This window comes from Mus pahari, chromosome X, assembly GCF_900095145.1.
Source record: "Mus pahari chromosome X, PAHARI_EIJ_v1.1, whole genome shotgun sequence".
Lineage (NCBI taxonomy): Eukaryota > Metazoa > Chordata > Mammalia > Rodentia > Muridae > Mus > Mus pahari.
Window position 1 is genome coordinate 61,602,066 of NC_034613.1, and position 26,113 is coordinate 61,628,178.

At 47.6% G+C, this 26,113-nt stretch overlaps 1 protein-coding gene across 1 annotated transcript in view; it reads left to right on the forward strand.

Annotated features, from left to right (window-relative positions):
• The first annotated feature begins 4,682 nt into the window (after positions 1-4,682).
• Positions 4,683-26,113, forward strand: part of Znf185 (zinc finger protein 185 with LIM domain) — a 39,686-nt gene continuing 18,255 nt past the window's right edge. The window contains exons 1-12 of the mRNA XM_029534198.1: positions 4,683-4,737; positions 12,370-12,447; positions 12,616-12,739; positions 13,031-13,096; positions 13,797-13,835; positions 13,921-13,998; positions 14,503-14,589; positions 15,368-15,451; positions 16,357-16,440; positions 16,756-16,797; positions 17,930-18,013; positions 18,696-18,782. Coding sequence (XP_029390058.1) covers positions 12,414-12,447; positions 12,616-12,739; positions 13,031-13,096; positions 13,797-13,835; positions 13,921-13,998; positions 14,503-14,589; positions 15,368-15,451; positions 16,357-16,440; positions 16,756-16,797; positions 17,930-18,013; positions 18,696-18,782 — 809 coding nt within the window. The 5' untranslated portion in view covers positions 4,683-4,737; positions 12,370-12,413. The remainder of the gene's footprint in view (positions 4,738-12,369; positions 12,448-12,615; positions 12,740-13,030; positions 13,097-13,796; positions 13,836-13,920; positions 13,999-14,502; positions 14,590-15,367; positions 15,452-16,356; positions 16,441-16,755; positions 16,798-17,929; positions 18,014-18,695; positions 18,783-26,113) is intronic.

Here is a 26,113-nt window from a genome sequence, read left to right on the forward strand (position 1 = left end):
ATCATGGGCCCTACAGAACCCAGTATGGACTATGCCTTCCTGTTTCTGAGCAGGTAGCAACTTCCAGACCTTTCCTCTTCCAGGCACTGGTTCACAATACTCCTATGAGAGGGTCTCAAGAGCCTGAAACACTTCTGGGGCAATAATGGGGCCTCCTGGAGCTGGCTTGGGCTGGCCTCCAGGAAGAAGCTCCCAGCTAAAGCCAGACAGCCTCTGGACTCCCAAGGCTAGCAAGCCCAAGCCCTCAGCATGGCCCCATGCTGGCCAGCAGTGGCTGAGCTAGCTCAGGAGATGAGGGGGCACTGGGCAAGGAGCCCACTGTCTCCTCCTCATGACTTTCCTTCTTCCTCATCCCAGGAGCCTCCTTGCCGTCCAACTGTACTAAAACTCCGGAAAACCATGGCGGGGAGGTTTTCCAATTAGAACATTCTTTTTCCAATCTGTGGGATGATTCTTAAAGCAGCAAAAAGCCATTCTTCAGGGCATGTGGGGATTATCTGCCAACAAGACCTTGGCTCAGCGTGTGCACTCGTGCTCCGGAGGCCTGGCCTGGGGCAGCTTCAAAGCCAGAGAGAAAAGGCAGAGTTTGTTCTGGGGCATCAGGTCATGCAGACAGAGACTGGTAGAAAGTGTCCTGCTTATTCAAAGCAGTGTGTTTGAAGACAGCACAGCTCCAAGAACAGGGCTGGAGGACATTTGAAAGTGGCCCATCTCAGGAGGTGCATGACATTCCAATCCCTTTACTGGAACATAAGCTCAAGACTCTCAGCAGGATTGAAGCCTTTGGAGCAATCCCTGGACACATAAGCTGCTCCTCAGAAAGGAACTGTCCGGCCTCGGCCAAAAGACTGGGAGCTACATTTTTTCTGGGCAAGATGGAGTGTAGTGGAAGCTCTTGACAAGTATGAGTGTTTGTGTATGCTAGAGAAGAGGCACAGCCTCATAGTGGAGTTGTAAGGGGTCACTGAAGACAAAATTTTATAGGTAAGGAACTCACCCCAATTGCTGAGAATCTGGGTCACCTCCTGTCAGGTGAGCTGATTACAAACACAGTGACCTGGCATCACAAGCTCAGGGCTCCATAGGTCCATTCCTGAGTGTGGCTCTGCCTAGCTTGGGGACCCCTAGCCCCAGGGGACCCACCCTGCTGAGAGTCAGCAGTCACCTAGCAAGTATAAACTTGTTAAAGAGTTTAGCAGGATGAGGCAGCAGGGCGGGACCCAAGAAGGAAGGAGGGGAAGCAGGGGATTAGGGTACAAACAAGAACCTGGCACTCCCTATACACAAACTCCAGTTTCTACCAGTTGGACACATAGCCCACCCAAAGCCTCTGGAGTCCTACAGCAGACTGTGGGATCTTTAGGTACAGTCATTCTCCCTGCTTGTTTCTGTGTGTGTGTGCAGCTGCAAGGTTCAAGCCATTTGTCTTCTCCTATAGGAATCCTGCCTGCTCCACCTCTGGGTCCTGTTAGCTTTCAGTGTACCATCTGTTGTTCCTTTCAAAGCCTGGAAACTCTTCAGCTAAATAGGCCTGTCTGAGCTCTGCTTCTAGCTTTGCAGATGAGAAAGGGCTACCCTAGGGAGTCTAGTAATCCTGCTGGCCCATTCTCTCAGACAGCCACTTGTCCTCTGGTCTGGCCTGCCAGAGAAGCTGTTTTGGTTACCTACTCCTGAGCTGTGGCCCCTCTGAACAGGAATACTACCTACTATGCCATGATTTTCCTGGTAGTCCAGCCTGCTCCTCAAGCCTACCCTTAGGAACAGCTTCTGTGCTTTCAAAGCAATGCCTTGTTGGTGGCATTCCTGGGGGGCTGCTGCAGGCACTACTACCCAAGCTGGAAGGATGCCAGAGCCAGAAGGAAAGGATGGAGGGGAAAATTGCAACTCTGAAAAGGGTTAGCTTCTTGGTCAGTCTTGGAGCTGAGTCAGGGGCTAAGGCACAAAAGTGCAAAGGAGAGACAGGGACAGGCTCAGGCCATGCACAGGTACAGTTGAGTCTAAGAGACAGTAACCACCAAAACCTTGGGGTAGAACTTAAGGGGAGTCCAAGGAAAGATTCATGGAGACAACAACTTGACAGCTCAGAATGGGTACAAGATTACCGAATATCCCTAGAGAGATGTCATCTCAAACAAAGGAGCTTGGTTTATCTGAATGCATAGCACGTGTATATACCTGTATCCTAGCATTTAGGGGACTGAGACAAGAGGATTGTTGTAAATCTGAGACCAACATGGACTACATAGTACCTCTCCTCCCCCAAATGGTGACTGGCTAAGGTGCCTGGAGGTAGCCCTGTAAGAGGTGTGGGTTGAAAGCATCATTGGAAGATTCTGTTAGGGCAGTGAACAGGTGGGCAGGGCAGGGCACGGCACCTACCATTCAAGTCAAACCCGTTTGCAGGCAAGATCCGCTGCAGGGCCTGGCAGCCTAGGTAGGAGGGAGGAGTCCAAGGCTAGTTTCTTTGGCTAGAGCTTCCATCTGTCTTGGGCAGAGCTGAGTCACTTTGGACAAGGAAAGAGCTTGAGGTCTGGTGTAGCTCTTAATGGCCAGCTATGTTATTAGGTACCACTCTTGCTCATGCCCTACAGCTGGCCCATCCTCAATCAAGGCTCTGCAGCAGAGCTTTCTCTTTTCTGGAGGACCTTGGGAGACAACTGTTACCACCTACTCCCTCCCACCCATGTTGTATCACTTTGTGTTTTACATTCTGCCTCTTTTGGGGCTAGGTCCAAAAGAGTCTTGTGATCCATCCTAGGCCATACAGTTAGTATGTTTGGGAGCTAGGATGCCAAGCCAAATGGAAGGCCATCAGTAGACTTGGTGGGGGAAGGAGAAGAAGCATTAGATGATGGTCACTGGTCTGAGACTAACAGAATTGGAAGGAGAAAAACACCTGTTGGCAGGAGACAAAGATTAACCACTCCTCCAGAACACACAAGGCACTTCCTTTCTGTCTGATAAACCCACAGAGAAAAGAACCCTCCTTTCAGAGTTGCAATCTCCATTCTATCCCTTCCTCATGAAAATGCCCCAGATCCTCTGGGCTGGTCTCTGTGATCCAGAGATAACCAGACAGGGCACCAACCTCCCAGAGCTCACCACTGAGAATAAAGGGTTATACACTATCATCCGAGGAAATGGGAGAGTGAGTGCACAGAAGGAAGTGGTCATTTTGACTAGGTGGCAGGCAGGAGAGGATGACATCTGAAGACTGGGTGAGTTCAGTGGCAGAGGGATATAGGAAGAGCACTGCAGAGAGTATGAGTGCAGGAACAAAGGTCTGAGGTCTGAGGGCACAGATGCAGTCAGAAGACATGGGGAAGCCGGGGAGATTACAGTGGAGTGCTGGGGTGGCTGGTCTTACAGACAGAGGTTGAACACAGTCAAACATTAGGCCTCCTAAAAGCATCTGCTTTCATCCCAAGACCAACAGGAAGCTGTAGGAAAGTGCTCTAAGCAGCTAGCATCTGGTCATATACCCAGTGAAGCTGCATACTGTGTGATGGCTGAAATGGGAAGGAGGATAAGTCACAGGAAAGGACAAAGTGAGTAGATTTGAGGGCCACTGCTGTAAAATTGGCAACAGGACTCCCCCCCCTTTAATCTTTCTTCTTTTCTTTTCTTTTCTCTTTTCTTCTCTTCTCTTTTTTCTTTTATCTTTTCTTTTTCTTTCTTTTTAAGATTATCATTCTGATAGGTTTTTTGTGTACACTGGCTTAATTATCTCCTCTATTGGAAGGACTTCCCTGACCTCACAGTGAGGGTTAGGAGCCTTTATTGGATGTTCTCTTAAGTTCCACAGCGCTACTACATCCCCACACTTAGTGCCTTGCACACATTAAGTATCCAAAAAACGTGAATGAATCTCATTTATTAAACTGAATGTGTGTGTCTTCCGACCTGCCCTGAAAGGTGGTCCTATTTTGCCTCACTGCCGGCTCCAAAAATGATCTCCAGGGTACAAGTTTTCCCAGGTGCCAGACAGAAGTTTCTTGCTCATTTTTTTTCTCCTATGCCTGACTTCCTGCATGATCTCAGCCATCAGTCCGCATCCCCCTGCCCCCAAGCCTGGTCCTTTCCCCGCCCCTGTCTGGGATCTCCATCTGTAAAATGGATCTAGGCATAGTAGTTCTCGACAGAACTGACCCGCCCGCATCTGTGGAAGTCGTTGGCCCAGAGCCTGGCCATATCTCGCCAGGCGCACGCAGGGGCGCCACTAGTCAGCGAGGGCCCTTCACGTGGTGGAGTCCTCCTGGCCCTGGGACTGGGAGCCCAGAGGAATTAGCCTGGAAGTTTTCCAAAGCGTCAAACCTTTGTGGAGTTCGCTCTGAGCTGGGTGAGTGGAGCCCCAGCCTTGATTTCTCCAGCAGCTTCTTTGGGCGGAGCAGGGAAGGGGTGGGAGGACCGAGGACACTGGCTGGAGAATGTGCGGAATGTGCCAGGCGCATCTACCTACCCCAGGAGAGGGCAGAGGAAGGGGGCCGGCCGAGGGGAGGGGCGAGGGACGAGGCTCCAGGCAGCGGGGAAAACCTGTTTGTTCTCGGGCGGGTGGAGCCCAGTCCGTGCCTCTTCGTTGCCCAGCGCGCGTCCTGCTGCGCCCGGCTTCCTGCTGCGCCCCGCTTCCCGCGCCCGCTAACGCGACCCGGCTGGATCCAGTGCTGCCCACCCGAGGGAGCCCGCGCACCACGCCTGCCCGACACTCTGCCCGTCACACAAGCTGGGCACCTGTACCAGGTAGGGTTGTTGAGTCGCCTTCCTAAAAAAGTGGCCCGACCACCGGGAGGCAACAAGGAGCACCCAGTTTGTGTCCTCCTGGACACAAACCAGGGCCTCAGTTTCCCTACCAATAATTCATACTCGCTCCAAGCATCCCTCTTGGGATTCCCGTCAGGGAGGCAGTACCCTTGGTTTCTGCTTTTCACCGCGAGTGAAGAGACAGGCACCGTTCCTCGGAGTGACTAACAAAAGCAAGTGGCTCTCTGGCTGGTCTAGCCCCTCTGACCTAATCATTTGTGGATGAGACTGATTGTTAGTAGACTGCCAGCGGGGATGGGGCAGGGTGAGCCTAGAGTTGGTGTGTTGCAAGCATCACAGAATCCCACATCCTTAGTAAAATGTGCCCATTTTATAGATGAGGAAACTGAGGTACAGAGGCAAGCTTACTCAAGAATCCCCTCACAGGCCTGGAGCCCAGAGCAAAGGGACTTAATGGTGGTTTGTGATAGACATGTACTGGGCACTGGGCTACCTCAGGGCTGGGAAGGGAGCTGCTCATACTCAGACAGAAGGCGCCAAATCAAGTGTCAGTGTGGTGTTATCAGCGGGATCTGCTGTGCACAGTCTCTGTAACTGGATTGTTTGTGCCGGGCCAGGGGAGAGCCGATAGCCTCATCCTCTTTGCAACTGCTTAGTGATAGCTTGGCCTCTGAGAAAGGTTGAAAACGAAGATCCTCCTGTCGGCTCTGCCACTTCCTTCTGCACTGTGGCACCTGCTAGCTCCACTGAGGAAAAGGAGAAACCTACCAGGCCCACTTCCCCTCCAAGGCTGTGGAGTCTATAAAGGATGTTGGGAGTTCTGTTCTCCACAAGCCATTTGTATTGAGTCTTGCCATTAAGGCAGGTGGTGACACCTGCTCTTGGTCTTGTCTTGCTCTCATGGCTCTTTGGATTTCTAGTCATGGTGCTTAGACTGGGGCAGGAAGTGGGTTTCCACAGGCTGATAAACCTGAATAGTGGTGAGGGGCTCTGAATCAGAGAGCTGCAGTAGGAGGCTTATGAAGTTCTTATCTTCCCAAACAGTGCCAGCTTGGGTGCCAACAAATCTCCAGGGCACAGGTGCATATATCAGGTACAACTTACTGGAGGGCACAGGAGAATGTGTTCACCACCCTCAGCCCACTCACTGCAAGATTGGAAGGAACAGAACCATCCCAACTGACCTGCTCCCGTCAATTATCAGTGCTGGCCGAGGCTGTGCACTCAGTGGAGCAGAAATGATAGAAGGTGCCTAGGTCAAAGCTAAGTACACAACAGATGCTCAAAATGTTCATTTTCCTCCTCTGGGCACTCATGAGTCAGTGCCCTGCTCAACTGCAGTTTTGAGGGGGAAAAGTATTAATAGCCTGGATCACGGATGCAGCCCAAGCTGGAAAGATTAGGAAGAAGAAGTCTGTAGAGACATAGGCTACTCCAGAAAGAGCTGCCATCGGAACAGGACAAAACCCTCCCAACTTAAGAGTACTGGTCCCAGGAACAACTAGAATGTAGCAAAGTCCTTCCTCAAACTGCTTTGGGCCTTCTAAGACCTGATAGGGCAGGAACTCTGGTTTCGTAGCATCAGGACCTGGTTGAGGTGGCCACTGGTACCTGATCCCTCCAATTTTTGCTTTGATGCAGAATCCTGTTTGATGAAAGGCAGGAGCCTGCCCTTCTCTTCTCCTTTCTCATTGAAACCTCCATATGTGATTTATCCCTTTAGTTTAGATGTTGCCTCAAGCCATACCCTATATTGTGCTGGGTCACACATAACACAAATTTTCTTTCTGCGTGCTAAACCCTGAGGCCCCCTTCATTGCCAGTCCTATAGTAACATGGAACAGGTCTGGGGTGTGGTGCTTGGAGAAACTTCTCATATTACACTACAGACTTTGGGCACCCATGGTGGGTACTTGGCCTGGGTGCAGACAACTTGTCTGGCTTCTTTCTCCCAAACTAGGCCCCACTTCACCTCTTGCTCCCATGACCAATGACAAGGGAAATACCATCCTAGGTTAAACACTTTCCTTTTATCAAGCTGCTTGAATACAAGGTAGGAAATCAAAACCATAAGAGATTGGGTGGTATGCTCAGGCCTGTCCATGTGGACGGTTACTTAGTTGGGCTCTGAACTCAGAGTGGCCTCTTGGCCTTTCTCTTACCCATGGTGCTGGTGTCAGTTCATTTTTCCCAAAGAGAAACTGAGACACAGAATGGAGGCCCTTAAACTTCTCTTGTGGATCCACGTGAAAGACCTAGAGGCCCTGTGCATGTTGTTCTCCAGGGCTTATGTGCAAAGTCAAACTCAGAGGTGAGGAAGGTGGAAGCAATCTGCAGCTTAAGCAGATGTCCCTGGGGGAATTTAAAGAAGAAGAAACTAAAAGGCTGCTCTCAGAAACACTGTCTGGTCTTTTCCTGTGGGCAGTGCTCACTTCATGTTTTGAGGGGAAGCTGGTAATTTGAGGAGTACATAGAGCAGTTTTTTACCTACTTGTTAATGCCTACATTGTAACCCCTCCTCTTGCATAGCTGCCCTTGAAGTTACTGCTGGTGGCCTGAGGAGGCTGTGGAGCTCTGGAGATAAACACAAGATTCAGAGAAGACTTGGCCCCTAGGGCCAGTAGTGAGCAAACCCAAGCTACTGGTGGTGGCTGTTGGTGGTCCCCGTCTTTGGTTCCATCTGTGGGCACACATCAGGCATGAGGTTCAGCCCTCTTGGGCTGATCCCTGTGATGGTTGGCTCAGAACACCACTTTCTGATGACTAAGTCACATTCCCAGAGAGCTTGATGTGGCAGAAGGTTGCTATGGAGAGCGGAGGCCCCAGGATTCAGTCACACGAATGGGGATCCCTGTTGAAAATGCTGACATCAGGCATTGCCTGGTTTAGCCTATAAAGAGAAAAAACCCCACAAAACCCCAAAAGCAGACCTTGTTTCACCATTTCTGACCATGCGCACCCTCAGCTCCTACTCATTCTTTCATAATTTAGGACCTGATCCAAGGGCACCTCCTTGGGAAATGCAGCACTCTGGCAGGGGCCTCAGGGCCTGTCTGTTTTCCTCTGACTCTTGTTTATCTCCCCAGCACTCAGCCTGACTGGTAGCTTTCTATAGGAGCTTGTTGCTGAAAAGAAAATGTGACCTTGGGCAAATGCATTCTTCTCTCCTGGCTTCCATATTTTTATCCTAAAATGGGGGTAGTTGTAGAAGCAAGGGTGGAGTGAAGGGGACTTTGGGCTTGAGATGGACAGAGAAATACAAGAGAATATAGAGGGATTGATGGGGAGAAGGCTGTAAAGAAAAACATTTTTGGGTGCTAGAAGAGCTGGTGGGTAGTTCTTTTTTTTTCATCCTCAGTAGAGGATCACTTTCAAGATGGACAAAAGCAATTTAACCAAACTTAGGAGCAAGTGGGGCTGAGTTCCTGTCATCATGTGTGCTCTGGAAAAGGCCAAACAGGTGGCAGCTGTGAGGACTTGGGATATACATGAAGGATGGAGGAATGTTGATTCCAGGATTCCCAGTCCCTTTGACCTCATGACATGTCCATCTGTAGATGGATATAGCATCTCTGAGAGAGTAGGGCTGGCTTGAGACTTTAGATTTCAGTTTGCAGAAATAACCGTTGTGATGTACAGATGTGAGAGAGGTGTCTAGGACTGTGGAGGAAGACCTAGGAGTTCCTCTGTGCCCTTTCTTGTGGGATAGCTGCAGAGGTAACAACAATAGTAGCAATGTAAATAGCTCATATGGGGAATTGGAGCCAAGGTCTTGTTGGGAGCAAGATGGTTTCCACTATCCTCAGCAGGCTGCCCTCTTCCAGATATCTCAGAGGCATCTCTAAGAGCTCTTCCCAGCTGCCGTTAGTGGTCCTATAGGCCAAGGTACCCCTGAAGTCTCTCAGCATTTTCAAGCATTTTTTAATACATCCCCCTAAGAACCAGAAAATGAATACATGAGAGTCGGGGGATTCTAGGATCTTAGAAATGGAAGATAGCCAAGAGAACCCATTCCCCCTTGGTGTTGCAGCTCCCTACCCCATTGAAAAGGACCTGGCCTGCCTCAGACATCTTCCTCCCAGGATTCTGCTAGCACAGACGCCAAGAAGTCTAGAATCTGGGGTTTGGGGATGGGATGGTGGGAGGTGAAATTCCAGACTTTCATGCAGAAGTCATTTACCTGTAAAGCACATTTACAAATACCACCCCTCCCTCCATACTTGCTTTTTTTCCATATTACATTTTCCCTCTGCAACCCAAGTCTCTTCCAGCTCTTTTTTTCCACGTAGTGTACCTCCTTCCTGCTGCCTTGTTGGCTTGCAGGCGGGAGCTCCAGGGACTAGAGCATTGCAGACAGGCCACACACTCCTGCCAGAGAGGCCCAGCCTTCAATTCCTGGGACCTGTACACTGAGCAGCAGACTCAGGAGCTCAGACCAGAGCCAGCTGCTGCTCAGCCTTTGCTCTGGCAGAGCTAGTGCTGTCTAAGGTCTCTAAATCACTTGGAACTAGATCTTAGTACCTCCTGGACCAGCAACAGTAGTGTCTCTGCTAGCTCCTTACAGTTGGAAAGCAACTCATCTGCTTACTGCTGCTGACACTCCAGTGCCACACAGTGAGAATCCGAATGCCCAAGGTTACAAAACCTGGCCACAGGGAACCTGTTTCACAAATGGAACATTTCATCATTCCAGTCTTTTTGGCCTGGAAAGAGAATCAAGTTGGCAGCTTGAGTGGTAGTTTAGGTCAGCCTGGGTCCAGTTTGTGGGCCAAGTGCATTCCTTGAGAAAGGATTGGACTAGCACTGCTAAGTATGCTGAATGTGAGTGGGGGTATTGAGGTAGTAGTTCCTGAATTTTAGCATTTCTTAGCCTCTCATACTCCACTTCAGGTCAAGTATACCTGCTCATCCTTGCACTTCCTTATGAAGCCTCTAGAGAGAGACTGCCACAGCCAAGATTTTCACTACTATGCTGGTATCACATACAAAGCAGCAAGCTCTTCTTGGGCTCCATTGATGAGCAGAGACGCTGCTCTAAAGCCTCTGCTTTCCCCACAGGAAAAAAAAACAGATATAAGGGCTTGAGTGCATTTTGATAACAGGGCTTCCTTAAGGCCATCCTTGCATCTGTTGGCATAGGTTGGATTGGGCAAGAAGGGAGGAGTGGAAGTACTCGGCTCAGGAAGTTTGGATTCTCAGAGTTGTAGAGCTCAAACTAAGCTCTTGCAGGACAGCTATAGAATCAGGGGCCTGTTTCCCTTGCAGATTATTTTCAAGTTTGGTCCTGCACCCATACATGGTGGTGTGTGGGGAGGAGGGTTTGCCCAGGGTGATTGAACAAGTATGTGGAAACCAGTGGCCACAGTCCCTGGGGTCTTAGAAAGGAGAATGCCCTTGAGGTACCTTACAGAAAATAAGTTAAGATAGCAAAAATAAAAAGTGACCTAGTACAATTTGAGGGACCAATGTGGGGCACATTTACTTTCATGCAAGAGGAGAGGGACTGTCCAAGGTTTTCATATTTAATTGCAGAAAAAGACCTAGGGCTGAAGGCTACTGACTGTATCATGCATTCAGGCTCATGTGGTCACTACACATGTCTGCTAGGATGCAGACAATTGGGTTTATGCAACCATAAGAGCAACTGAATACTGATGTGGCAGCTTCAGTGCCATAATGAGGTTTCATTCCTGGCATGTAGAAGGTTCAGCCTGCCTGGACTGCTCACTTGGTACAGTTTATGGGAGAGCAGGCTCTTGCTGATGTGGCTAATTTAGTTTGGTCTTGGCCTCCTTCCCTTACTCTTTTAGTGTCTCCCCGACTTCCATGAAAATATATCCAGGTCCTGCCAGTTGGCACCATTACTGAACTGGTCAAAGCCTAACCCTGGAGGGACCCAAGGGGGTGGCAGACCCCAGGGAGAAAGGTCTTTCTGCCTTAGCACCACCAGGGCCTTGCTTTTTGTCCTATTCACATCTCTGAACCTCCCAGACTCTCTTTATGTCCAAAGGAGCCAGTTTGGTTATTAATATATCCAAAATATCCAAACCCATAGTCTAGTCCTTTCCTCTTCCTCAGCTTTGGGTCTCTCAGCCTGGCGAACAGATTATAAGGAACCTGGAACCTGTTGACTCTGACCGGTCTCCTCATCTGATGCTGAGGCCACTTCTTAGCATTTGGTCCCTGTGAGGAAAGAGGATGAGGAGCCAACCTCAAATAGGGCTGCAAATACCCACTTTGTCCTGTACTGATTGGAGAACACTAACTGCCGTTCCTCCAGCAAACAGATTTAAAGTCAGTATGATTTGGCTTATGCCCGGCTGCCAATGATATTCCTGAGTTTACAGCAGTCCAGAAATGTAGATCATTTCACTTTCATCTTACAGGTGATAAAACTGAGGCAACCCAGAGAGATTAACTGATTTGCCCAAAGCATGACAGCTAGTGTAAGAAAGATGGTTGAGTCTTAAAACTGCTGGTTCCCTGAACCCTTGCCCTACCTCCAAATCATCTGCCTGCCCTCAAAGGTGGTGTGCCTGAAATGTGCTTCCTTCAATCCTACTGTCTGGCTCAGTGCCATACTACTCTCCATGACACTTGGAACTACCAGCTCCTTTCCCCAGAGTTTCCATTAGCACTCTCTGTGGTCCGCCCTTAATAACTGACTAGAACAGTCAGTTCTTGACTACCCACATGTTTTCATATTCTCCAGGTGAGCAGCCATGGCTATACAGGTAGGTGTAGCACCCACGGTGGAATGTGTGCTTAGTCCTTGGCCTCTCTCATACATTCGGAATTCCACCAATTCTTGTCACCCCTGATACCTGAAAGGAAAACTGCATGATCTTGGTGTGCTAAGATCACATCAGGTTCATTTCTCTTTTATGATGTCATATGTGAGGCTGGGTGCTAGGATAGAGAAAATATATTCATTTACTTCTAGAGACTCTAGGCCATAGGGGTACATCAGCTTGATTCAGGTAAGGATCTCATGGCTGGAGGCATTACAGTTGCAAGCAGGAGAACCTGAGTTTGTGAGATGGAAAGCCAGGGAGAAACCAGAGCTGGGCCAGACTTGCCTTTTGATAACAAACACTCATGACAACTAACCAGTTTCTCTCAGGACATTAATTCCATCATACAGAAGTTCTCCCAATTATCTAATCCAAACTTATTTTGTGTGAGGGAGTGGGGATGGGAATGGGTGTGAATGTGTGGGTAAAGGGGCTAAGTATGGATGCACATTTGTGTACATGTTCACATGCACACATCAGAATCAGAAGTCAGCATCAGGTGTCTCTATCACTGTTTGCCTTATTTTATGAGATAGGGTCTTCTAGACTAGCTGGCCAGCAAGACTCAGGGATCCTCTTGTCTTTGCCTTCCCAGTGCTAGAGCATAAGGGTATGTTACCATGGCCTGCTCTGACTGAGTCATTTTACCATTCCCCCAAATTTCATTTCTTAAGTGTCCCTTCTTAATACTGCCATATTGGGACCAAGCTTCCAACACAAGAGTTTTTAGGGGACAAACCACATCCAGACTCTAATGGTGACCCGCAAGCCATTACAATTCATGTATTGACAAATTTGTGTTTGTCTTTGTTCCCAGGAGCTCACTGAATCCACTGATTACAGAGCTGAAAGATAAACATCATGAGTATTTCTTCCTTAGGAGGTATTGGGAAAGGTGAGCCTGAGTGCCATGTCTGCCTGAATTGTCCCAGGCAAACCCCTAGAGGGCTATGAACACTGCCCATGCACCTAATGGATGACCTCATAATGGGTGGGCTGGCAAGAGCCTTGGGTCTAGGGGCTGTGGTTCCCTGTTTAAGGCTCTTAGCCTTGCCCCTGCCAGGGAGGCCTGTACCATCTGGTGAAGAGGAGCGCAATAATATCCTAAAACAGATGAAAGTACGGACTACACTGAAAGGTGACCAGAGCTGGATCACCAAGCATGACGACTCTGAGGACCATACCATGTAAGTCCAGGATAGAAGGCCAGAGGGGAAGGCACTATTGCAGCCACCATTTAGAGCCCGGTCAGGCTATGTGTACACTGGCTAGCCAGGCGACATTAAAACTTGAAAAGCTGTACACAGCCACAAATATCGCAATCTTATGTGCTGAGAGGCATGTGTAAAGTGGGTCAGGAAAGGGGAAGGTGAGGTGAAATGGTGGTACACATCAGGCTAACTTTGTGATAGAGCCACAGGAGTAAGAGGTGGTGAGGAGCATGGGAGCCACTATCTTCAGGACCTGTCTTTCTGCAGAGAGCCACTCTCAAGTCACAACCGAGCCACATCCTTCTCACCAGTCAGAGATGAATCAAATGCCAGGTAAGAGGTGTTACCAAGCTGACTCTTAAATGGACCCCAGGAACTCTTCTGCAAAGAGGTGTAGATCTCATAGAGGGAACACATAGGGAGCATGAATTGAGAAGGGCATTTGTAATGTTCTTTGAACTTTACTTTTAGTGTTTCTGCAACTTGGCCATCTCCAAGAATCTGCTAAGAACAAGGTGTATAGGAGTGAATAGTAGAGTTCTGTGGTACTATTAGACCTGCCCAGAGCACTCATATGCTGAATAGAACAATTCTTGGCTGAGTCCTTGTCATCTTGCCTTCTGCTTTCACACTTCATTGCCATTTGGGAGTGAGTGCTTCAAGGGCCAGAGGGAAAGCCATGGGACTTTACCTTCCATCACTACAGCCCCAGGTTTGCATCAGCCTAGGCTCTGACCAAAGGACTTTCAGTCTGATCCAGGAGAGAACAGACTCTGCAGTAAATGTCCAGCCAAAAAGCAAGCCTGGCCTGGTACCTGCTGTAAGCTAGGCTATGCTGAGCATGGCTGTGGAGGAGTCAGACATGGCAGTGTTCCTGGAAGAGACTGAAGGAGAGATAGGTGGAGCAGAGTTGGCACCTGGCCACTGTATTAGGAGATCTATCAACTGTTGTAGTTGGAAATCGGATGGAATAAGTGGTCTGAAATCCATAGTAAGGCCATGATTCCTTTGTTGTCTCCTTTTCTCTTGGCAGGTCTCCAAACACAAGGGCTCCAGCTGGTTACATAATCCGGTAAGTGACTTCCAGACCCTATCTGCATCCTCATGCCACTAGAGCCACACCCAGACTTCTCAATACCTTCTGATGTCTCTTGTAGGGGAGTGTTCACCCGAACAATAGATAGCTCTTCTAACTCCCAGCATCACCCCTCTAAGACCAACGGAGTTCCAAGAAGGTACATCCTGGCTAGATGGTCAATAGGAAGGTTGGGAGAGCCTTGTTCAGAATCAAGTCTGAGAGAGGGCTAGCAAAGCAGTAAGGGAATGTCCTGTCTGGCTTTTTCTCAGGGACAGAGGCTGGGAGGTGGAGATCCTCACTCAGGGAGAGGGGATCTGGACAGAGATGTAGATTGTGACCACACATCTTCATTTTACTTACCCCTTGTCCCCTTGGTCTCACAGCAAGCACCTTGCACTTGCTGAGGGCATTGAGCCATGTGCTTCATTCACCTTTCCAGTATGCCAAGGCATCATGTTACCCAAACACCTTGATACCAGTCAAAACTGGGGCACTATTGGAGAAGCTATGGAAAGGAGTCCAGTGGGCTCTTTCCTACCCAGTTGGGTCTGCCCTATTCAGACTGCCTGGCCCCTGTCCTGTCTCTCTTGGGCTGTGTTGGTAAACCTAGAGGCAAGAGGGGACCTGTGGTTGGGCAGATGGAAATGACTTGCTCTTCTAGTGCTTCTGGGCAGCTGGGAGCAGCTAATTTTGGTCATCCTCTTCAGTCGTCTGGCTATAAGATGACTACAGAAGATTATAAGAAACTGTGAGTATACAATGGTACCAGATACTGGACCTACTGAAGGCAGGTAGACACTTACCTCTGAGCACAACCTGGGAAGAGTTATTCCTAGTGGCTTAACAACCCCTGCTACTTATAGATGTGGCCTGGAGCAAAGGATGACAAAACTCTAGAAAAATGAATGGCCATGCCCAATACACTCCTTTTAGGAGACAAAGCAAAGACTGTTGGAAGCTTCTGGAAGGAGCATATGGGTCTAGACAGTGGACCATGAGCTATAGCTATGGGGGCTGCTGTTCACTCTCTGGGTTTTGTAGATGAGCTCCCTTCCCCATTCAGGTCTCAGGTTCTTGGGCTGGGCTGAGCTATGCTTTGAGGCACAGATTTTCTTAGGTTGCCACTGTCCCCGTAGACTATTGGTGTGGGTATTTTGTATCTAAAGCTGAACTTCCCTTGAGGTTCCTTCCAAGGGACCCTAGATTGGAAGGGGGTTCTAGATAGATGTCTGGATTGTGCCAGTACTTCCCACTAGTCCACATCTTTATACAGATTATTCCTTGCCCCCATCATCTTGTTTTATGTCACAGCTGGCAGGTATTTCTAGGGAAGTAGTGAAACTGCAATTGGCTGTTGGACCAAAAACAGGAGAAAAGAGTGCTGGTTTTTAATTTAGAGCAAGTGCCATGAACTAAGGCTCAGTGTTGCAACAGCAATAAATCAAGATGCTGAGGATGGTAGCCTGTAACAGGGAACAGGAAGGACATGGAGGAAGAAGAGTCATACCTGCATCTCTCCCCCGCAGAGCACCGTACAACATCAGGCGCAGCTCCATATCAGGGACTGATGAAGAGGAGGTGCCATTCACCCCAGATGAGCAGAAACGGAGGTGATGGTGTTCGTTATGGGCCTACCCATGGGCAGGGCAGATGCCAGAGTCTTCATAGATTGCTGAAAGGAATCATACAAGCCAGAGTACAAAATGCATGACACAAATCATGAGGACACCACATGTCTTTCCAGAAGTCTAGGAACGATCTTTCAGTGTTAGGCCAGCTCAGGAGGCACTTTTGAGAACCTTCTAGGGATAGAATCTAGGAAACACAGCTCCACAAAAAAAGGCTCATGTGCAGATTCAAAAGGCCCCAGGGAACTTGAAAATTTTGCAGGGCAAAGTGCCCTAGGAGGGACGTCTGCAGTGTTCTTTGAGTTCAGGAATGGATCCAGAATTTCAAATGCCCCGTGCTTACAAAGAAGGAATCCAGACTAAAGCCCAACATCTGCCTTATGTGATTTAGAAAGCATAGTGACAACCCCTTGCTAAAGGCCCTGTAAGGCTGTCCATTCTATGCAAAAGACCACATTTGCACAAGGCCTGAAATCTAGATAGTGCAAGGGACAGGCACATGAATAAAGAAGCTCTGATGGTGGCTCCTACTGAATGCTGTTCTGTCACCTGCTTAAGTGTGTGCATTTAGTCAAATCACCAGAGCAGTGGCCGGGCTCAGTCAGTGATGGAGTATGTTGGCACCTACTTGCCTGGGTTGGGAGAGTCGATGAACCATTGTGAAGATGTCAGCATTGCTGGGCAGGGCACATGCTACATGCTCCCTAAATAAGGGTCCTTCCCTCTGTATCCATTGTCCCTCTGAATAGTTCTTAGAGCAGTGCTACCCTGGCTTATCCTTCTCAACCCCATGGTGTACTCCTGAGTCAGCCACTGAACATCCCAAGCTAGACTGACAGAGAGGCTAGACTGACACCCATCAAATGTCCCCCCTTATACTACCCCAGGTCCCAGGCTGCAATCAGTGTTCTGAGGAAGACAGCCCCCCGGGAGCACTCTTACGTCCTCTCAGCAGCTAAGAAGACCACTAGGTGAGTTGTCCAGGAATAAGTCCCCGTGAGCTTGAGCCTACCTTGGCCACTACTGACTCCATGTTCTGGGGTCCTTCTTCTTTGATTGGGGCTTCAGCTTTTCTTTGACTGGTGAAAGAATGAGTTGAATACCTCCATGAGAATTCCAGCTTGAGCTCCAGGGTTCTCAGATGCATTTCTTAGAAAGATAAACAGACTAAAATTAGGTAAGGTTCTGAGAATTGGAAAGGTTCAGGACCCTCTACGGATGGGGGCTAAGATGACACCTGCCCTTGACCTTTTTCCAACATGTCCCCCATTCTGCTTCCTTTCTAGCAGTCCTACCCAGGAGCTACAGTCACCATTCATTGCAAAAAGGTAAGTATCAGTCAGGAAAGCCTCAGGAGCCAGGTACTATCAAGATAGCAAGCCTGCTGTCAGTAGGGATGCTGGGAAAAGGAGGGAAGCTCTCTCTGAGCAAAGAGAGTCATGTGATGCCAACTCAGGCATCTTTTTGGAGGCCAGGTGAAGACCTGGGTAACTGGTGACACATGTGTCACTTTTAGCCAGTTCTGTGCAGTTAGGAGCCTGGCTGAGAGAATACTTTTTTTGCTTAGGGGCCTTAGCAGATGTCCTCACTCCTTCCACAAGCTGGTAGGCACCAAGAAACCAATATAGCAAGACTCTTTGCTCTTGCCCTGCCCTGTGCTCTATCTAGGACCAGAATCAACAAGAGAAACTCCATGGGAGCTGACTGTGATGTTACTGATTGGTCCTATGGGGAAAACAGGGTGAAAGAGGGAATGAGTCCTATATCGGTAGTCTAGTTGAGTGAGGTAAGGGTCTTATTACTTGACACAGGTCAACTTCTGTAGAGATGTAAACAGGGAAAGATGAGGTCATACTAAATTAGGGTAGGCCCTGAATCCAATGGTAGTGTCCCTTCGAGACTAAGGAAATGTGGACACAGACACAAAAGTCCACATGAATGAAGACAGTGGCCTAAACTGGAATGAGGCAAATACAATTTGTTCCAACCCTGCCAACACCTCAATTTTAGATTTCTGACCTCCGCTTCTGGGGTTTTAAGCTATTCAGTCGGTTGTACCTTGTTCTAGTAGCCACAGCTAAGAACACACTATTCTCTGTTACTTTGTCTATGGAGGGGCAGAGTGCTGGCAACCCCCGTACTTCTCACTGCTTATTGTATTTTAGTCAGCTAGTGTCATGTCACACAGTGCTGTATGTCTACTTTTGGGCCTTTGCAGTGGCTAGGCCTTGGGCTTGGAACATTTGGATTGTCTGTCAACAAGGAACACACAGCTTACCCTCTTTGCATCTCTTAAGAACCTATTTCTAAACGAAGTCAGACTCATGGGTTCCAGGGAATATTCCAATGGTTTTAGAGTCACCTGACTCATCTGGACACTGGTGAAAGCACATCCTTCAAAGGCCAGAAAGCACCAAGGTAACTGAGAAGACCACAGGTGCCACTTTTTTTCACCCACAGGGTTGATGTGGTAGATGAGGATGTCCTTCCTGAGAAAAAACAGGAAGCACCTGCTCTGGCAAGACCTGACCCTGGCTTAAGCAGGTAATCAGTCACTCATCTTGGGCTTGGCCACTGCAGCAGTAGCATCCCATTGTTAAGCTTGCACCTGGTACTTCTATAACTTGGCCAAGTTCATCCTACCTGAGAGACACACTTGTCTCCAGCACTTCTTACATCTTCCTTCTTTGCCAGTGTGGATGAAGGTAGGACCCAAGTATCTCAGGACATTCTAATTGAGTGCATGCTAAATATGCCTAGCCCCTCTGGAAGCCAGGGACCCAGGTACATGTCAAGAACCAGCTCTAGTCTACGAGCTGGTAATATGGCTTCTCACTGGCCTGGCTGGCTGGATTTGGCAGCCAGGGAAGGTCTAGCAGTGGTAGCTACCCCAGTGACCTTTCTAAAATGTCAGACTGACCGTGTCAAACCCCTTGTCTCCACTTCAAGCTCATTTGCAGCTTCCCCTTACCAGGCACATCTGCTAGAATGCCCACCTAGAAGCCCCTTCATTGTCTGAGAGTAGCCTAGGGTTAGCTCTGGGTGGGAGACTGGTACCAAGAAGGCTTAAGGACAAAGAAAAGATGAGGACAAGGAGGGAGAGGTAGATGGGTTTGGTTATCACACTGCAGGGAGGCCCCAGAAGGAGAATGCCTATGGATGCTGACACAGAGGGGAGCAGAAGCTTCTCCTCCACACATTCTCCAGTCTCTCCTTTGGCCTACAGCTTGACGACTGAGAAGATTGTCCATCTGCAGATTACAACCCCCAGAGCAGAACTCCACTTGGTGGCCCCAGACCTGGAAGCCCCGAGGTACTGAGGCCCCATTGCTGTCCTGTCTCTCTTTAACCTTTCTCAAGATGAGAGAGAAGCAGGAGACTGGTTTGTAACAAGTGTGGCAAACCTGGCTTCTCCATCACTATCTTGATATACTTTTAAAATAATTATATGATGAGTAATTATGCAATGTAATTTTGTGAGGTCAAAGACCTGGCCTTGGGATCTAATCATGATTGGGACTTCCTGGGCAAGAACTATTGACTTCATCTGATGAAGGAGACAGATAGATGCTAATATGAACGAGATCAGCCTATAGTGCTGGCCATGCCATGTACCTCAATGCCCTCAGAAAGTGACAAGACTGGTCAGCAGAGCTGGGTGGGGTCAATGTGTCTGTGTAACCCTTTATTAAAACCAGAGTTTTAATTATGTTGCTTATAGGAAAAGGCATTGGGAATTGGGTGTGGTCCTTGGGTCTGCCTCCATAGTTCACAATGCCACAGTGCCCTGTGCTTGGAATAAGAATGGATGAAGGGGCCGCATCCATCAAAGAGCACAAAGATCCAAGCTCCTTTTCCTTGGGATGGGCATGCAGGAGACAGGCCAGCTCTATCATCAGTCTTCTAACTCTGTGTCATCTTTCTTACTGTCCCACCCCCCATGCTGCCTTCCACATATCTACCTGGGGACATTAAATTGATAGCATGAAAGTACAGTGAGTAGCCTAGCAGGTTATGCAGACTGGGAATAACACTGAAGCATGGACGTTTCAAGGACAGACAGGGGAAAAGATAAAAGGAGACCAGAAACATGTGGCAAAGGAAGTAGAAGGTATCCCAGGATTGAGGGAAGAGAGATGGTAAGTCTGAGGGAGAGACCCACTAGTGACCCAAAATAATGCTGAAACTGACGTCTGGACTTGTTAACACAGGGCTCCTGATGATCTCAGGATTGACTGAGGGGTTAGGACAAGAACTCAGAAGAAAGCTGAGTTCCATTGTGAGTTTCTGCCTGTAGTAAAACTCACTTTAATCTGGTCTGGGTTCATCCTGAGAGGCGGGCTGGTCTGAAATGGAATGTGTGAGAGAAATTTGGAAGCCAGGACAAAAATATTCTGATCGAGGCTCAAAGTTTAATGTAGGAGCTCAGTTTATATAGCGTGGGAAAAAACCCTAGTCCCCATCCCCAGTCTTTGAAGGCACAGGTGAATGTCCGTAGGCGGGTCCAAAGGATGTTGTCTCTGGGACATGGAGGCACAGGTGAATGTCCGTAGGCGGGTCCAAAGGATGTTGTCTTCTGGGACATCAAACGGTCTTCTCAGCAGGTGGTGGAGACACGGCTACAGCAGAGCAGCTCTGGCAGGTCTGAAGTTTTCCGCAGGTGGATCTGGGCTTTGAAAGAGCGATTAGTATAGACAGTAAGGCTTGGCAGATCTGAAGATTATAACCGCAGGTGTCCAGTGGTGACAAAGAGCTGGGAGGCCCCAACATTCCATTTCTTGTCACTTGTGGAACTTGGAAGACACCACTCAGGCCTTCTGAGCATCAGGTGGCTCATCTGGAAAAAGGGCATGGATAACGATATTGAAGTCGATGTGAGAATTAATGTGTGGAAAATTGGAAGAACAGAGTCTGGCCCCTAGTCAACAACAGTGACTAATAGTGAGGATTTGTGAGTTGGTCAGTTCATCATTAGGAAATTTTCAGCTCTTTCAAGGCAGCTGGCATTTAAGGATGAAGTAACTGCCTCCATCAGAGTGTGGGTGGAGGAGTAAAGTCATTTCTTATCTCTGCAGGTCTTCCCAAAAAGCCTTGTGCACTCAGCCTAAGGGTTTCTGAAAGCCTGGGTCCAGTGTTAGCAGCTGACATACATACATACTACTGTTGCATGTCTGAAGCGGAAGAAGTAGAGCTAGAGAGAGGGGGTGGGTCTATAAGGAGCAGAACTATAATATTTCCCCAGACCAGGCTATCCCTCTCAAAGTCCTTGGGCCCCCACTATGTTGTCATTTGGGAGCCCTAGAACCCTCTCCCTAGAGTGGAGTGATCCCTGGGAGGGGGAGCTTGGATGAATGGGAAAGGTTTTGTCTTCTCTCTCTGGCTTACTAGCAGCCCAAAATTCCTTGTGTCTTTCTATAGTGACCATTGACCATCAATGTGGCTACCTCCCTCTGAGTTTTCACCTTTTGTTTCCATTCTTGTTTGCCTAGTGTCCACTGGGACTTGGATTGGCTCTGATCAGAATAATTTATAAAGGGAAAGATTTCTGCTCCCAGGTCATCTAAATTAAGGTCACAGCCTAATCAAAGTGCTGAAACAGGCATTGGTGCAGAAAGAAGAGGGTGAGATGCCAGTGCTTCCCACCACCATTACCAATACCACATCCTTTGCCCATGGATGTTTTACTTCTTGTTGGATTTTCTTCTTTTACAGAAGGAGATTAAGAAAGAAAGACCATTAAGGCAGGGACTCAGTTCTCTGAGTTGCCACTAATGTAACTTTTTGCTATCTGTGCAGGCATCAGAAAGATCTTCTCCAAATAAACCACAATGTGTTTATCCCCCTCTTTCAACTTCTCAATGTCTCTCTACTTCCTTGAAATTAAGCCCAAACCCCGGTCTCTAGCTCCTATAGTTCTGCACGGCAGTTGGGACTCCCTATCCAGCCTTTTCTTTCTCCTGTACCACAATGGTGCAAACTGTTTCAGAGTGCAATTGGCTACTGTAGAAGACATCTGATCTAGTCTGGCTCTGGTGGCTTTCTTTTTGACTGTTCCATTTGCTTTACATGAAACTAAACCTCAAACTCATTTGCAAAATAACATGAAGTATCTTTGTAGATTTGTAGGATTTAGTGCACTCTGTCACAGTTATCTTACTTATACTAGTTTGATTTTGTATGTATATGTGGGTGTACATGTGTATGCATGTCTGTATGTGCACATGTATATGCTCCTGTGTATGTACGTGTTTATGTGTGTGTGTGTGTTTGTATATGCACATGTGTGTCAATACCAGAGATCAACTTCTAGTGTCATTCCTTAGGCACCATACATCGTATTTTGTGAGACAGGGTCTCTTATCGGGACCTGGGACTTAACATGTTCCAAAGCATAGAGTAGCTGAATACTAATGAGTAAGGAGACTGAATCAGGGCCTTGTTCCATATAATGAAACTTTATCAGGTTTTAATCCAAAGAAGAACTGCTGTGGTTTATAGACTTAAAGATGAATAGTTATTTAAATTTTAACATCACACTACAGTCGCCTTTTACAATAAATCATATGCTGGGAGGTGGTGTGGAAAATGGATCTGTAAGCTATAGGCCTTGTTATGCACCATTTTTTTCTTTTAAATTTTACTAATGATTAGAACTGAGGAAAATAATAGCTGATGATGGTTACAGTATGTTGTCTTTATGTACCTTACAGTTGCGTCAATAACCCTGTGAGATGGGTAAATGGGAAAACAAACAGGTTAAGTGATTTATCCAAAACCATACCTGTGGTAGCTGAGTCCTAATGAACACCCTCAAAGAGAAATCTTCCGAGAAACTTCAGCAAGCTAGTTGATGAAATGTGTTTGAAGGCAGAATGAGTGTGTGGGGAAGGCAGAAAAAACAGACTAACAAATGACCTAATAAAGTCTGCCTTCCCCACATACTCATCTGCATAACTAGCCTTTGTCTCCAGGGATGACTCCATTTTAGTTTGGAACCATGTTGGAATTTGTAGAACTGTCACTTTTTTGATTGCCCCATTTCTGTAAAGAGAGAAGTAAGCAACATGGAGGCAATTTATGCAGATGTTGGCAAAATAATAATAATAATGTCACCTTCCAGCTGGTGTACTTGATCTGGTGTTATCATTCCCCAAACTAAGAAAGGTTTCTGATTGTCCAATTTGATAGGGGAGAAAACTTGGGTCCATACATGTTATGAGCAAATAGGAATAAACTCTAAATCTGTCCTACTACAGAGCCCAGGTCCAGACAGTAACATTGCTCTAATATTTACCTGTTTGAAAAATCAAAGCAAACATTTCTGATGACACTATTTAATAACTGGCTATGTTTGGATTTTTTCCCATTAAAATTTTAAAATTTTTTATATGTATAAGTGTTTTGCCTGCACATGTATGTTTGCACACCACCCATTTGCCACGTCAGTGGTGGCCAGTAGAGAGAGGACAGTAGTTCCTCGGAGACTAGAGGATATGTCTCCAGCATTTTTCTTAAGCATTTCAATTTCCTCTCTTCTCCAGTATACACTGGAAATGGCAGTTCTTAATCAGAGGTTTGTCCTGCCCATCCCTACCCTCCTGAGTCATACAGTAGTAACCGAATTTTTTTTTTTTTTTTTTTTTGGTTGCCACAACCGAGGATGGCTTCTAAAGAATAAAAATCATGGATGCTGCTAAACGACCTATAGTGACACGTGATAATAATGCCTCATTCTCAACACACACAGTATTATTATCCAGACAAAAACGTTAATATTAATGTTGACAAGCCTTCCTCTAGCAACTTGTGTTCACTTGGGGGAACACACACACTGAGGAGTGTGTGAGTATAGATCTAGTCAGACCGCCACAGACTGCCACAGACAGGCACCACGAATATGGACGCTTGCACCCGTGACTGCAGCAGACTGCGCAGGCAGATTTTGATCGCTGCTTGCGGGGGCGCGCGCATGCGCATGAATAAGCTAGCCGGCTCCAGGGTAAGAATACGCCTACTCGCGCGGCCATTTCCTGCAGCTGCTAGCTCAGGCTGAGGTGCAAGCTATGAAAGGAGAGTACAAAATGGCTGCTCCAGAGACCAGCTTCTAAGGGGCTCCTCCTGAGGCAGTGCTAGCTTCAGCCGCCAGATGGCGCTGCAAGATCACAAATGGTCCCTGTTGCACCAGTGCATTCCCGTTACCCATCCCCCTACTAGTAATCTCAGAGGTCTGTTAGCTACAGTCGCCTACTTAGGAGTGACCAAACCCAAGGACAGTCTGCAATGAACACTGAGGTACCCACCTGGACCTCAAGGGCGATCTGGTCCTCCACCCACGACTGACTTCCCCTCGGTTGTGAATTCACAGTCCTCTTTCCTTTGATAAACAGTGATTGATGGGCTTGAGGACAGACCCAGGTGACAATGTTAATTTAACTGTCAGAAGCTGTAGGAGTTTTACCCACTGTTCATTTGATTGTGCAGAGTGGACTAAATGCAGGGATTCTTGAGCTTGAATTTAAGCCCAAGGTAACTTTATGGGACCTTTGGCATATCATTCAGCTCTTATATGAACAATAATGGAAATAGTTTCTACCATAGACAGTTCAAAGAGTTAAATGGATTTACATATGTAAAGCATTCAGGACGCTGAGGGGTGTGTACAAAATATTATCAAATGCTACCTTTTTAAATTTTATTTTTAATTTATTTTTTACACTCCATATTCCATTCCCTGTTCCCCCCATCCACCCTCTGTATACTCCACATCTCACACCTCCTCCCCATCCCACCCTGTCTCCACATCTCCATGTGGATCCCCCCACCCTCTACCCCACCTGACCTCTAAACTCCCTGGGGCCTCCAGTCTCTTGAGGGTTAGGTGCATCTTCTCTGAATGAACACAGACCTAGCAGCCCTCTGCTGTATGTGTGTTGGGGGCCTCGTATCAGCTGGTGTATGCTGCCTGTTTGGTGGTCCAATGTTTGAGAGATCTCAGGGGTAAAGGTTAATTAAGACTGCTGGTCCTCCTACAGGATTGCCCTTCTCCTTAGCTTCTTTTAGCCTTCTCTAATTCAACAAGGGTCAGCTGCTTCTGTCCATTGGTTGGGTGCAAATATCTGCATCTGACTCTTTCAGCTGCTTGTTGGGTCTTTCAGAGGGCAGTCATGATAGGTCCCTTTTTGTGAGTGCTGCATAGCTACAGTAATCAAATGCTACCTGTACTGGCTAGCGTTGTGTCAACTTGATACAGCTGGAATTATCACAGAGAAAGGAGCTTTAGTTGGGGAAATGCCTCCATGAGATCCAGCTGTGAGGCATTTTCTCAATTAGTGATCATTTGGGGAGGGCCCCTTGTGGGTGGTGCCATCTCTGGGCTGGTAGTCTTGGGTTCTATAAGAGAGCAGGCTGAGCAAGTCAGGGGAAGCAAGCCAGCAAAGAACATCCCTCCATGGCCTCTGCATCAGCTCCTGCTTTCTGACCTGCTCGAGTTCCAGTCCAGCATCCTTTGGTGATCAACAGCAGTATGGAAATGTAAGCCAAATAAACCCTTTCCTCCCCAACTTGCTTCTTGGTCATGACGTTTGTGCAGGAATAGAAACCCTGACTAAGACACTACCTTTATAAAACCTTCAAGATACATAAAGTTCCCCAGTGCCATTTTGTTGTTGTTGTTGTTTATTCAGTCATTTGATAGCACACTGTCTTGCCTTTTTCCTTCAAAATTTTGGTATCACATGTTAGATCTAAGACATAGATTGGTTTCTTCTTTGTTGTGTTGCAAGTGTGGATTTTTTCTAGTTTGTATTTGACACACGAAGGTGAGTGTTAGACATGTACTCACTGTTGACAACTGTGGTCAGGCAGCAGATTACATTGTGTAGAAAGTGGCATTGTCTTATTGTGCAGTATGTAGTTAGGTCAAAAATTGGCAGTGGCTGCTTTAAGCTACCAGAGTCTGTGGAGGCTTCAGAGAATTCAACAAATATCACATCCCATGGGCCTCCTTTTCTCTCCCCACTCCAGTTTAGCAGTAGCTGAGGCCTAGTGGCAGGAAATTAAGATACCCCCTTCAGGATGCTATATTGCATAGAAAGGCATCCTGTGAGTGTTTGACCAATATCTTTTTCATGACCTATAAGGGTTACAACTGAAAGTGCAGTTGCCCTGCTTCAAGGCCTAGGATTTCCCCATATTGCCCTACCTCCAAGCTTCCCTTTCTGAAGAATCTTGCCTCTGTTTACTCAGCACTTCTTCCTGGCAGAGCTGGAGATGACAATTGGCTTCTTTTCACTGCAGAGGAGTTTTAGTTTCCTCTTACCTGAGGTTGAAAATTTCAATTAGTTTTACAACCTAGTCCCTGAAAAGCATGGCCATCATGCATTCTCTTTGTTCTGCCAGCTTAGAACCTCCCAGGGATGGTAGTCACTGATAATGTGTTTTTATTCTGTCCATACCTCAATAGTTCCCAGAGCACTGCAGGTTCTAAGATGGTGAAACAAAGAGACAGGAGTAGTGATGAGAGACGAGTGCAACACCATCTACTGTCTTTCTTGTGGCCCCCACCTTTGAGAGTACATTGCAGACAAACTGAGGAAGACATACCCTCCTTGATGTCCTCCGATGTAGCTTGAGCTATTTATGTCA